Here is a 13,904-nt window from a genome sequence, read left to right as displayed (position 1 = left end):
ACTCACTGAATTGAAAGAACTTGCATAGGACAGAGGGCTGACCTATAACAAGCCTCATAGCTGAAATGTCATGTGGCCACTATGAAACTTTTGTGTAGTGTATATGGAGCTCAGGGGGCTGGAGCAGAGGCAGGCTGTAGAGGAGACCAGGGCTGGGGGAGATTAGGGTTGGCCATGGCTTTGGAAAGCTGGATCCAATGCAGTCAGCAAAAGGAAGCAGAGAGTGACTTTGGAGAAGACGTGGAGGGTAAAACTAGCCCACTGTGCACAGGCAAGATTGGAATAGGTGTTATAGTGATCGCCCAGGCTGGAGCAAGAAGGCAAAATGGGGGGATTTAGGAAACAAATTGGAATTCACTGAATCCCATGTCCGTCGCTACCTTTCTGCCCACCCTTCTCCGCTCCTTCTTTCCCAGTCTGCAACCCCCTACCCAGCTCCATGCTGGGCTGAAGTCCCTTTAACATCTCCCTTGGCATCCTGCAGCCACGAGAAGCCAGATTCTGAGAACATCCCACCTAGCAAACACCACCACCAGCCGTCCCACAATAGTGTCCCCAAGCCCGAGCCAGAGGCCAAGACTCGAGGGGAGGGTGACGGCCGGGGCTGCGAGAAGGCCGAGAGGAAGCCTGAAAGGCCTGAAGTCAAGAGTGAGCCTCTGGTGAAAGCCAACGGCATCCAAGCCGGACCAGAACCAGCCTCAGAGCCTGGCAGCCCTTACCCTGAGGGCCCAAGTGTCCCAGGGGGAGGGGATCGGCCTGCACAGCCCAACGGCTGGCAGTATAGCTCCCCGAGCCGACCAGGGAGCACGGCTTTTCTGCCTCAGGACTCAGAGAGTGGGGGGCACCAGCGGAGCTTCCCCCCACGTGCCAACCCCGACAAAATTGCCCAGCGCAAGAGCTCCATGAACCAGCTTCAGCAGTGGGTGAACCTGCGCCGAGGGGTGCCCCCACCCGAAGACCTCCGGAGGTGAGTCTGATGGGGTGCAGGTAGTAACATGTGCAGCAGCCCCATGCTAGAAACCTTCTGGAAGCCAGGCTGAGTTGAGATACCAGGAAGACCCCCAAACCCAGGGTTCCAAGCTTGTCCAAATCCTCTACTGCCCCGCAGCTCCATCTGTGGAGTTTGACGCCTTCTCGATTCCTGCCCTGTGTGCTCTCCTCAGAGACAGGGAGACGGCACTCAGTGCCTCTCCACAAGGATGCCGGGTGCCCAGGAGACACGCAGGCACTCGCTGGGAGGGGCTTTCGAGTTCTTCCAGCCAGGTAGCCATCCATGCTTCCGACCCTCTCACATCTTCTGTTTCATTGTTTCTACCACCACAAGCCTCACTGACCCCCAAGCCAACTCACCCCATTTTTGAACAGCTCTAATTGCTCAAGAGTCTTTATATGCAGTTCAAAAAAGGGAAAAGAGGGGCAGCCCTGTTGGCTCAGCAGTTTAGCGCCGCCTTCAGTCCAGGGCCTGATCCTGGAGACCCGGGATCGAGTCCCATGTCAGGCTCCCTGCATGGAGCCTGCTTATCCCTCTGCCTGTGTCTCTGCCTCTCTCTCAATCTGTGTCTCTCATGAATAAATAAATAAAATCTTAAAAAAAAAAAAAGGGAAAAGACACAAAATGTTGCCACTCACCAATCCTGGTTCTACCTTTTAGACCAATTTGCTCCTTGTCCAGTGATGGGCTTTCAAATATTGCAAAGCCTTCTTTGGGCCTGATGGCATTCATCAGGGCAAGCGGGGCTACTGCTCCTTCCCTGTGGGTGTAGGCAGCTCCCCAGACCACACCTGATGGACACAGGAAGGCTGCTCACCGCTTGGGGCCCTGGTGCCCGTGGCCTGCCCTGGTGAGAGCACCTCACTTGGGATGAGTCCCAGAAACAACCTGGTCCTGTCCATGACAAGAACCTCAAACCAGGGAACTGCCCTCTTGTCCCTCCTCTCTCGCCCTCCCCAGGTGCCTCATACACTCGCGTTCTTTCTGCTGCTCACCTCTCTGGAAAGGATCTGATGCATTGGTTCATGCTGGGATAGAGATAGCTAATAAGGCTTAAAGCTCTTCCCCAGGGATATTTCATTTTATAAAGACAGAGATGGAAACTTTGAATGTGAAATTTCAATTTCTAGCCTCAGGTTGCTGGTTGAGGGAGGAAGCTTCAAGGAAGCTTCAAGGGAGCTTCCCCTGTGCCCCTGGCAGCTGGGCTCAGTGCTCAGGCAGTGGGGAGGGTGGGGCTTTGGGGGCTCCCAGGGTCAGCGTGGGGCACCATCACCTGGTCATACCCTCTTTAGGCTGAGAACCTGAAGTGTGGGGCTGGGGCACAGGGAGGGGCAGGGGTTGTGCTCATTTTGTCTGCCTTCCCTCTCAGTCCCTCTAGGTTCTACCCTGTGTCCCGCAGGGTCCCTGAATATTACGGCCCCTACTCATCCCAGTATCCAGATGATTACCAGTACTACCCCCCAGGGGTGCGGCCGGACAGCATCTGCTCCATGCCGGCCTACGATCGGATCAGCCCACCCTGGACCGTGGAGGACAAGCGGCACTCCTTCCGCAACGGAGGTGGCCCTGCCTTCCAGCTGCGGGAATGGAAGGAGCCCCCGGGCTACGGGCGGCAGGACGGCCCAGTCTGGCTCCCCGGGCCCTCCCCCTCCCGGCAGCCAGTCTACTACGATGAGCTGGATGCCACCTCCGGCTCCCTGCGCCGCCTGTCCCTGCAGCCCCGCTCCCACTCAGTGCCCCGCTCGCCCAGCCAGGGCTCCTACAGCCGTGCCCGCATTTACTCCCCCGTCCGCTCACCCAGTGCCCGCTTTGAGCGCCTGCCACCTCGCAGTGAGGACATCTATGCTGACCCTGCTGCCTATGTGATGAGGCGATCCATCAGCTCCCCCAAGGTGAGCCACCAGCCTGCCCCTCCTTCCTCGTCCTCTGAGATCCCCCAGAAGCCTACTACCATCTGCAGAGAGGAGGTGGAGGTGTGGGGGCATCTGGGACTTGGGGACACACACTGTATGTTGGCAGGAGCCACAGTGATGCCCAGGGGAGCCACTGGCAGTTCTGTCGGTGGGAGAGCTGCTTGGGGGAATCTTCTCTGACCCCTGAGTAGGAACACTGCTGTTGGTGCCCATCCCAGGTCATGCCAGGAACCCTAATTCTGTGTAAGACGGCAGAGAGGGTTCTGTCTTTTCAAATTTTGAGGACCGGACAGGTCAGTGCAAGAATACTGCAGTGGATAAATGCTGTCCATTTTAATTTGGCATCTGCTCTGGGACAAGATACAAATGTCCCTAACCTTGAACTTCAATTGGTGGGGAAGTCTGTGTCCCAGCTGGACCCCCTCACCTCTCCAATTCCCTTTCTCTTCCAGTATGATTACCTGGGAGACAGGCGGCCAGTCCCTGCAGGACTGTTCCCCTACAACTACCCACCATCCCCTACGGTCCACGATAAGATGGTACGTCCTCTCCTCCCATCCACTCCCTGCAGAACCTCTCCTCCCCTGGTGGGGCCAAAGTAGGGCAGCCACAGGGATACTCTGTGCCTCATGCCTGCCCCTCCTGGTTTTTAGCAGCCTCTGGATACCTCCTCCCTCCTGGCCAGGACTGTGACACCAATGCAGAGTTTGATGCCAGGTACCCCATCCCTGTGATATGAGATAGAGGAGCAGGGACAAGATCTGGAGGCATCTGATGTCCTGACCCTCCAGACCCCAGAAAACCTTCCTGCCAGGCATGCAGAGGGGCCTGGTCGAGGGTTTGGATTATGCACTGGGGAGAAAAATCAGGCCTGAGTGTCCAATAACAGGCATTCTCTCCAAGTCTGTCCTTGCCTGGAGTGTTGCTTTTGGGGAAAGAGACAAGTGATGGTGTGATTAAGGAAGAAAAAATTTTCCTTATTATTATGTCTGTCTCTTCTTTTCTCCCTGCTTTCTACTTGTCTCTCCCTGGAATTGGTTCTCCAGAGGACTTTTGTCTCCACCTGGAGAACCAGATGCAGATGCTCCACCTGGGAGGTTGGTGAGGGCCACTGGAACTGACAGGCAGAGTCCTTGTCCCTGAAGGCCTGTTGCAGACCCCTGTCCCCATCTAGCCCCAGGAGGCCAGGACGGAGGAGCCTCTGCAGGCGTGGCAGGGGCCCTTCCCTTTCTTTCTTCCCTTTGATCCTTTTCTGTCCAGTCTCTAGCCCTGACATGCAGCACATTCACCCATCTAGAAACGATGGATTCTTCCCGAAAACTCGGGAGCTGCTAGGGTGGGCCAACCAGTTTGTTTCAGTGGTGCTTCCCTTTCCCAGCAGAGGGCCAAACGGACCAGGAGTCCTGGAGCTGAGACATCTTGAGACATGCCCCCAGCTTCACCCCTGACCTTCCCCAGAACTCCTTGAGGGCAGACTGAGGCCCCTCTTTGACCTTGCCCCCCAGCTAACTCTTAACTGCTTTGCTTCCTTTTTATTGTTTTCTGTTGTCTTGTTCCTGTTTGTTTGTGTTGCCGTTGGGTCTCTGGCTCCGGGTAGGATGAACTTTTAGACCTTCAGTTGCAAAGAAACCTAGAGTATTTGGATCAGCAGGTAGGCAGAGCTGGTGCGCCCTCGCCATCCCCCTGCCCTCCTGTCGTGTCTCCCTGCTCCTCCTCACGTCCTCACCTTCCATCCGTTTGACAACCTTTGTTGGCACCACAAGGACACAACAAAGTGGCTTATATTTTGGTTTGCGCCTTCACACCCTTTCTCCTCAAAACCCTTTAGGGCAGCTGGGATTTTCCTGGGGAAAAGGAGAATAGGAAATGACCCCATGAATAATGAATGCCACCTCCTATTTGTTCAGGCCAGATGGAGCTGGGGGAAGGGATGGCAGGCGGGAATTTGCATTTCTGCTGGAGAGAGTGGCAGAGGCTGTGGAAGGGGGGGTGAGCAGCCAGTCTGGTTCTAAAATACTAGGGATTCAGTGCTGCCTAAAGCTGGGAAATGATCTATCCTCGTTCACTGGTTGTTCAACTCCACAGTTTGTAAACTGAGGACTACAGACTTGCCCTAGGATGGTTTGGGTTTTGTTTTGTTTTAATTACATGAGTTCCATACATTTGTTAGTTCCTCTGCCAAGCTCTTTGGCATCCGGGGCGTGCGTTCTCGAGAATAACGCATGGTAGACAGAGAGAGTGTTAGCAACCTCATTTCTTCTGGAAGATATTCCAAAGATAAGTAATTGGCTGCGGAGACCTGGCTCCAGGCTCTAAGCATTGGTTTCCTTGTCTTTTGAAATGGAGGGCTCTGATACTGTGTTGAGAAACACTGGGAGGTCAGGATGCTGCGCGTCTGTAAAAACGCAGACTCTCGTGTCCAGATCCGTGCTACAAATCACAGGGGAACTGGGCATCACCAGCGTGGCCCAGTGAAGGTGACCCAAGGTGGTGAAAATTACAGCCGTAGAAGTGGTAATGGCAGCAGCCACCATGATGGGGTGCTTTCTCTGTGCCTCATACTGTTGCTGAGTTCCTTATGGATCCTAATGCATTTGATCTTTTATCACAACCCTGCAGGGTGGGAACTGTTGTTATCCCCCTTTTAGAGCTGATAAAACTAAAGAAACAGAGAGGTTAAGTAACATGCCAAGGACACACAGCCACTGAATAACGGAGCTTGGAATGTGACTGCAAGCTTTTGAAACAGTTTACAGCTGAGCTGTCTAATATATGAAGAAGCAGGAGTCACACCTCATCAGGATTAATGTATACTCTTAAAGTTGCAGAAGGATTTCAAGTTGAAATCTGAGGCTATTGCTAGAACTACTGGTGGTTCTAGACCCAAGTCATATGTCACATAACCTGTCACCTCACAGGCCTCCAGGCTTTGGTGGGATCATCCTCATAGAAGGCCTTAGGCCCTGGAAAGCACTGATATCCACAGTTTAAGCAGCAGGGACAGCTTCCAGCCCTCATGGACCTTGACTTTAGTTCTAGAGGCATCGTGTGGTATCCACACCACTGGACTGGAACACTCCACATGGCGAGGAGTCTCAGGATGCCATCTCAGACCAGTGCTGGGAAGCAGGAGTCTGCAGTGCTCGGAGTAGTGAGGAGCAGGGCTGAGTGGACTTGGCTCCTGGGCAGGCTTTCCTTTATGTAGCCCTCTATAGTGCCTGGCGGTGCCAGCATTCAGTGCCACAGCAGAGCCCGTCCTGGAGCCTCTGCCCTCATGAAGAGGCTAGGACCTTAGGCTGCAAGCTTCAGAAATCTCTTCAGAGGACCTTCTCTAGATAAAGGGTAATAATCTTAAAAGGGAGTTTTATATGGTAATAGTCCAGGGGCATCTGGGTGGCTCAGTTGGTGAAGTGTCTGACTCTTGATCTCAGCTCAGGTCTTGATCTCAGGGTCATGAGTTCAAACCCCATGTTGGGCTCTATGATGGCCCTGGAGCCTACTTTAAAAAAGAAAAAAAAAAAAGTCCAGAATGTGGACTAGTCTGAGCTCTGCCATTTACAATGGTTTTTGTTGGGTTTTTTTGGTGTTTTTTTTTTTTTTTAAACTTCAAAATGTTGCTTCATCTCTCTAGGCCTTTGTTTTCTCAATCATAAAATGGACATTGTAGAACCTGCCTTTCCTGCCTCCCAGAGTGGCTAGAGGATCAAGTAAGAGGGTGCATCAGAGCACTGTGTCAGGCAGTGGTGAGGAGTGCTAACGCTGCTGTGACTATTTGATTCCTCTTCTTCTGAAACTCAATTTAAAATATTAATTGGGCACCTTTGTGGTGTATAAGGCACTGTGCTAGGTGCTTTCTCATAAGATCTGAGATTTTGGGCAGACAGAGGTGACACACAGGAATCCTAGGGGCAAAGCCCACCTGGGCTGAAAGATCCCCAAGGCACAGTGTGAATGGGAGCAGGCCAGGGTGAGAACAGTCTTGCTTTCCTCCTTTATTGCTTCACATCCACTGGTTGAGTGAGAAGTGAGACCCGTGGGTGTCCAGGAAAAGCCTGGACCTTCTGTGCCCACTCAAAGCCTGATGTATTAGCAGGTGTGCCCTGTCCTCCACAGATACCACACACACACACACACACACACACACAGGATACAGGCATGGCACACAGGCAGCAAACACATATACACACACCATCTACAGTCACACGTACCCCACGCATACACACCCCATATACAATGAACATGATCTCATATATGTGGGGCTCCAAGAAGATAGGGACTCACCTGAGTTCAGATCCTTACAGAAAATGTAGCTGACGTCCTGTTGACTTAGCTCTTTTACATGCACTCAACCTCCTACCACAACTGTTCTTTGGAAAGCCTTGTAAATGACACTTATGTCATAGGAAAAATATTCCATATGGGCTAAAGAGGTAACAAAGAGATCAGATCTGAGGAAAGCCTTTCAAAATTCAGTGGACCATGCACATGGGGGTGGCTGAGTGCCCCTGGCCTGTCCACAACACACAGAGGCAAGGCCGCCTTTGGGTTGTCCCCTAAAGCAGTAAGAGGAAAATATGTGTGGGCCCAACAAAGATTGGGGAGAGAAGAGCCAAAAACTGAGGGCCTCCTGAACTATGACCCCAGAAGCTCTGCCCTAAGGTGGCTCTATCTCTTCCCCCACTCACTTCCTCTTCCTAAAAAGCTTTTTCCATACAACTTCCCTCTTGTCTTCTGCTACCCTCTCCTGCAGGTCAGTTGAGTTAAAGGGACATAGCCAAGGACACTCCCTAATCTATTCACTTTTTGATGCTGTCACGGTGGAACCAGTGATGGCATCTCTAGTTGATTTGTTTGGCTTGTCCTCCCTCCCTTCCTCCCCCGCCCCCATCCTGCCCTTCCCCATCTCTCTTTCTTTCTTTTTTTTTCCCCCATCTCTCTTTCTATTTCATTTGGCAAATAGTCTTTCCCCTTCCCATGTTCCTAATGATCCTTGAAACACAAAGATAACATGTTGGAGAGCAGTGTTCCAGTATCTGGTGTCCCTTTAACATGGCTTGCTTGTTTTGGCCTCCTTATTTGCTCCCTAGCGTCATCCAAGATCGGCATGGATGCTACCAGCCCAGCTCTGGAAACCGTGTTTAGCAATCCTTTCTACTCTAGAGCCAAGAGGTGGCCAGGGGTTGGGGAGAGAGAGCTGTGCCTACCTCTTTGCGAAGGCCCATCCAAAGAGCAGCCCCAGGTTTTCTTTCTCAGCTGTTTCATTTAGTCCAAATTTGGGGAGATGGGTTTCCGAACTGCCGGTGTGGTCTTTAACCGAAGCAGTGCAAGGAAAGAGAGCTGGGGCAGGGAGTTGACCTTGGTCGGTGTAGATGAGACCCACACCTCTAGGGCATTCAGGGGAAGTGTCACTGGGCAAGGGTCTCTTCAGAGCCATGAGAGAGGGCACAGCATCCCCTAGGCTCCTTCTGTGGCCTTTCCTCAGGACACCATTGGTGCTGGTCCTGGGACTGGGTTCACAAGGGGTGAGCAATGGGTAAGGCTGAGCAGAGGGAGCTGGAGACCCCAGGAAGAGCTGCCTTTCCTGTTTCCAGGGAAGTGAGCCCAGGCGGGAGATGGGGAGATAGATCCGTGGGGGTCAGAGTTTGAATCGTCCATTCCTTCCTCTGCTGCAGATGAGTGAGAGCGAGACTCTCATCAGTATGGTGAACCGAATGGTGGAGAACTCCTCCCCCAGGGCCCAGATCTTCATGCAAGTAAGACCTCTGCCTGGCAGCATGGTCCCTGTCAGCACCATTTCAGCTGCTTGTGCATGGTCAAGTCAAGCCATTTGGGTTGGGGCTTGCTCTGCCCAACCTGCTCATCCACCAGGCCTCATCTCCCAGGCCCCGCCTGGTCCCCTCCTCTATCCAGTCCCACTGTGTCTCCTCCATTCTTCATGTTCATGGGTAAACCCAAGACCCATTTCTCAAACCATCAAAACAGCCAGTACCGACATGCCATACCATGCCAGGGATCGCAAATCTGCTTTCTGATGTCCAGGATTTGTTTCATATTTGGTATCTTCTTAACAGATGTCTTTGGGGTTAAGGGCACAAGGAACCATCCAGTGCCCCAGTTGTATAGAATGTCCTGTGGTTAGCAGATGTATCACCAAGGGTGGGCAGCATTTGCTGGACCCAGAAGTACTTCTGGTTTAAGAACGAGTCCTGTGACTGGTGTGCAGTCCACCAGAATAATCATTCTCAGATATTCCTGGTGTTCATCCCATTTCCCTGTGTCTCATCCTCAAAACCAGCCAAGGGGTAACTGGTGTTCTCATGGTTGCTCCCAGTAAGCCATCTGGGATAACTATACCCCCGGACTCCCTCTCGACATAGGTCTAAAGCTTTGGGAAGAAAGAGGAGATCCTGAGTATTTGCTGAGAAGCATCTCTCTCCAGTAGCAGCATAAGTGTTGGGGAAGAACCTAGCCGGGGCCACGGCAAGCTTCCCAGCTAGGGACAAAGAATTAGTGTAGGTGCTGGGAATGGAAGCTACTAGAGCAGAGGGACTACAGTCTCTGACGGAGCAAGGGCTGTCTGGTTTCCTGTCCTCACGTGCCCTAACTGTCCCCCTACTGCTGTAACCGGCCTCATGTTCCTGCAGGTCCCTCCATACCCAGAAGTGTTCCGGGACGGCCTCCACACTTACAAGTTAAACGAGCAAGATACAGATGTAAGAGCAGCTCTCCTGCTCCTCCCTCCTCCCCAGCCCCTCCCGCTGTGGTCTCATCCTTGCTCTCCTCCGCTGGGGCTTTTCCTGCGTTCATCTCTGTCCTGGTGGCTCTTCAATCCCTCTGACCCATGTCCTGTCTCATGAAGACAACATTCTGCCTGCTGCGTCCTCATGTCCCTTCTCTTCATCCTTAACCCTGCCTCCCATGCTGGCTGCGTGTGTTGCCCTACTGAGCCCTGGGCCATGTTGTCGACAGTAGTGGGATCTGCTTATTACAGAAACACAGACTGTGTTAGGAGATGTGCCAGCCAGGCTGATCTCCGCCCAGCATGGCAGTAGTCCCTCGGCAGCTGGAGGGAAGAACACAGCCCTGCCCCTGGCCTCAGGGAGCATCAGGGTAGCAGGAAATGCCAGGTGGCAGCAGGTGGCAACATATGATTCATGTACTAAAGGGATTGACAGTGGGTTCTGCAGGAGTGCAGGGCAGTGTGACCATGTGGGCTGGTAGCTCAGAGACAAAGCAGGTAGCATCTGAGCTGCACCTTGAAGTTAAAAGGCCCAGAAGACAAGATGTGGCTCAGTAGAAAGGAGCCACGGGGGTATTTGAGGAATGACATAAATAACTGTGTGGATGTTGGAAAACATTAAGTCTTTCCAGAAGAGAAGTTAGGCCTCACATGCCTCCTCCCCATCACAACTGGTCTTGCCTGAGTGGTGGACCTGCCCAGTTGGTCTGGGAGGGTTTCCATCCAGGGCCAGACCTCAGGAGGGTCCCAGCATCAGCCATCCTGAGACCCTGGAAGGAAGGGAGAACAGAGTCCTGGGAGCCTGGGGAACCAGTCTATGTTGTCCACTGATTTTCCTAAGACTGCTTGTTCAGACAGACACCCCGTGTACTCCTCTAATCCATGCCCACTTGGGAGGCCTAGGCAGTGAGGCCGCATTATTTCCTCAACCCTGGGGACTGGAACCCCCAGGAGGAAGGTAATGCAGGAGCTCAACATTTAACTCCCCTCTCAGGCTGACTCACTTTCTCAGAGAATAAGCATATCTCCCCTCCCAGTAGGTCCTTGGGAGACGGGAGTCTCCCAAGGTAAAGACCATATTCCTGTTCCCAGGAGCCTGCAAGGCCAAGGTGAAGAAGGTCTAGGGTTCCTCAGCAGGGGAAAGGAGGTGGTATCCAGAGGCCAGGCCCGTCTAACCCAAGTCTCAGGCCCCCATCAAACCATGTTTACCCCCTTCTCTCTCCCTCCCTTCCTCCCCATCCCCTCGGGCCCCCAGAAGCTGCTGGGCAAATTGTGTGAGCAGAACAAGGTGGTGAGGGAACAGGACCGGCTGGTGCAGCAGCTCCGAGCTGAGAAGGTGAGAGCCGGGGGTCGCCTGGGCTTGGGGGCACGAGGGTAGGCTGGCATGGACAGGTGTGGGGGTGCCGTCTCCACCCTAGGCTGAGAAAACCTTGTCTTCTGCCTTGCCCTGAACCTGAAGTGCTGAAGCTCTTCCGTGGGCCCTTGCCAGTGAGGGCTGACTCCATGAGGTTGCCGAGGTTGCCAGTTGAATTGTGGGGGCTCAGGCCTCTGCTGCTTAGAGTCCCAGAGAGGAGTCAGCAGGGCAGCTTACAGCCATTTCCCTTGCCTTTCTCCAGGAGAGCCTGGAAAGTGCCTTGATGGGGACCCACCAGGAACTGGAGATGTTTGGAAACCAGCCTGCCTACCCGGAGAAGTTGCTGCACAAGAAGGAGTCCCTGCAGAACCAGCTCATCAACATTCGGGTGGAGCTGTCCCAGGCCACCACGGTAGGTAACTGGGAGCAGGCTCTCTGCACCCTCTCCCCACCCTCATGCCCTACCCCCCCCCACCCCTCCATCCCCCTGCCAGATCAGCAAGGTCACGCCTGGACAGAACCACCCTTCCCGGGCTGCGTGCTTTTGCTTCCGACTCTCCTCTGCAGGCCAAGAGCACAGTGCTCTTGGCCAAGAAGGGGCAGAAACAAAAGGCCTTACTACTGTCTTGCGGATAGGCAGCAGGTGTGCCAGCCCGCTCGCTCCACAGAGTCTCTGCCAAGGAAACGGGCTTATTTTCCACAAACAGTGCCTGCACTGGGATTCATTCAGGGCAGTGTGAGGTCCAGGGCTCCTTATCTCCTCGGCTGCTTTCACAGCTTTGCTGCCTCCCTCTGTCCTCTCCCCTGGAGAACTAGGACACCGACGGTAGTGCTGCTGGCCTGGTCATGTGCTGTGGACACAGGGCAGACCCTGCAGGACAGACTGCTTGGACGGTAGTTCTGGGGTGCAGCAGCAAAAGGCCCAGGAAAACATGGCCCAGAAGGGAGGAAAGTCTCTAAATCCCAGGGAGCAAACCTCTCTGGGTTTTCTCTCTTTGTGCTCTCCACTTTGTGTCACCCAGTCTGGAGAGAACAGGAGGGGTGGGGGGCATGGTCTGATCCCCTTTGGGCCTACGCCCACATCTGGAGAGGATTCTGGTTTCTCTGCTTCGGCCTGCAGTTGGATGGGCCACTGCATCTCTTGTAAGGCCAGTGTTGGGCTCTCATCAGAATGTCTCAGCTCTGGGCCTTCCTCCTGTCCCTGTGTACCCTCTTCCTCAGCCCTGCCAGACCCCAGGTCCCTGGGCCCCAGCGCAGGGCAGGAAGGAAGGCCTTGGGAATGGCCATCCTCTCAGTAAACCCACTTCCCACTGCAGGCCCTGACGAACAGTACCATAGAGTATGAGAGCCTGGAGTCAGAGGTCTCTGCTCTGCACGATGACCTTTGGGAACAGCTCAATTTGGACGTTCAGGTAAAGAGGGCCCTGGGGCAGGAGGGGTGAGTGTGCCTTCCCTTCTCCTTGGGCCAGAAGAGACCCAAGTGGCTTCCTTTCTTGCTTCAGAGATCTCAGAGACTTGAGACAGGGAGTCAGTCCTGAGACAAAAGACAAGGTTCAGATCCACGTAAAACAGATGCTTTCAGGATGGAGATGATGTGGATTTTTCTTTAGTTGCATCAAATCATGAGGAAGGAGTAAAGGGAAACATGAGAGAGCTAGGTTAGACATACCTAATGACCGGAAGGATTTAACACGTCCATACAGATACAGATGTAGGTCTGGATGCGGGTTTAGATCACATGCAGGTGTAGATGTGAGTATATATGTGCAGCTATCTCTCGTGACCCCAGAAGCAGTAGGCCGTACGGGAGCCAGCAGTTCAGGACCTTTATGATAGGAAAGCGGCTTTCCTTCCAGGGCCAGGTTAAAAACACTCTGCTCGGAGGCAAGGCACATACTGACCTTAGGACATTCCTGTTGTCCCGACTCTGCATCTTCTCTAGCTAGCTGCAGGGCTAGACAAGCCCTGTCTATCTGATGCAGTTCATGCCCCGTTCCCCTAGTTTCCTCCAGGTGACAAAACTCACCGCCCCCCACCCCCCAGCCTTGTAGCTGGTTTGGAGAGGGGGAAGGGGAGGGCCTCCAGGTCCAGAGCACCGAACGCCTCCATGTGCTGTGGGCAAGCCTGACTTCCAACATGCACATTTTAGGAGATAGGAAAGCACCCTGGTCAAGAGCACCAGCTCTTGAGACAAACATCCAGACACAGATGGTGGTCGCGCTGCTTACTAACAGAGGGTCTTGGGCACAAGTCTCTTCATCTCCAAAGTCGGGACACTTGCTGCCTGTGCCACACAGAGTTCTTGTACAGCTGAAAGGAGTTAGTGTATGCAGAGCCCTCCACGTGCTGCCCGGCAGGTGGGGTGAGAGTGGGGTGCAGGTGCTAAATAAGCAGTAGCAATGATTTTTCAAAGAATGAAAACTCTAACCGAATATAATCCATGACTACTCAGGCAAACATACATTGGGTGTCAGTATTTCAAAAGGGCCGTTTGGATAGAAAGAACATTAGTAAGTTGGAAACCCTTGCCCATGACAACAGGAGACCATTAAGAGTCCTCCAAGAGGGGCATTGGCTGCAGGAGCACCCTGATCTTCCAGGGAAGCTAAGGATGCAGCTGCACACTTGCATGTGCCCGCACACAAGGCTCCTGCCTACTGCTGGCCCAGAGGGACGCAGGGAGAAGGCCGGGGCAGTCCCCAAAGCCACTTTCCTTGACCTGCTCTTGTGCGGTTCCAGAATGAGGTGCTCAATCGGCAAATCCAGAAGGAGATCTGGAGGATCCAGGACGTGATGGAGGGGCTGAGGAAGAATAACCCATCCCGGGGCACAGACACAGCCAAACACAGAGGTGGGTGCTGCCTTCGCCGCCTGAAGGGCTCACCAGAAACACTCTGCTGTCTCTGG

At 53.5% G+C, this 13,904-nt stretch overlaps 1 protein-coding gene across 50 annotated transcripts in view; it reads left to right on the top strand.

Moving 5' to 3' along the window:
- PLEKHA6 (pleckstrin homology domain containing A6) overlaps positions 1–13,904 on the top strand; it is a 139,857-nt gene that overhangs the window by 109,637 nt on the left and 16,316 nt on the right. For 20 of the 50 annotated variants that reach the window (XM_072759351.1, XM_072759373.1, XM_072759356.1 and 17 more), the window contains exons 8-15: positions 485–967; positions 2,361–2,883; positions 3,357–3,443; positions 9,549–9,617; positions 10,899–10,979; positions 11,260–11,409; positions 12,314–12,409; positions 13,737–13,848. In XM_072759351.1, coding sequence (XP_072615452.1) covers positions 485–967; positions 2,361–2,883; positions 3,357–3,443; positions 9,549–9,617; positions 10,899–10,979; positions 11,260–11,409; positions 12,314–12,409; positions 13,737–13,848 — 1,601 coding nt within the window. Of the gene's footprint in view, positions 1–484; positions 968–2,360; positions 2,884–3,356; positions 3,444–4,501; positions 4,556–8,576; positions 8,658–9,548; positions 9,618–10,898; positions 10,980–11,259; positions 11,410–12,313; positions 12,410–13,736; positions 13,849–13,904 lie in introns of all 50 variants that reach the window. The other 30 variants (XM_072759330.1, XM_072759329.1, XM_072759332.1 and 27 more) reach the window with 2 other exon arrangements.

The sequence above is a fragment of the Vulpes vulpes genome, chromosome 5 (genome assembly GCF_048418805.1).
Source record: "Vulpes vulpes isolate BD-2025 chromosome 5, VulVul3, whole genome shotgun sequence".
In the NCBI taxonomy this organism is placed as follows: Eukaryota; Metazoa; Chordata; class Mammalia; order Carnivora; family Canidae; genus Vulpes; species Vulpes vulpes.
Note: the sequence above shows the minus strand (reverse complement) of the source record. Positions and strands in the feature narration are given on the sequence as shown.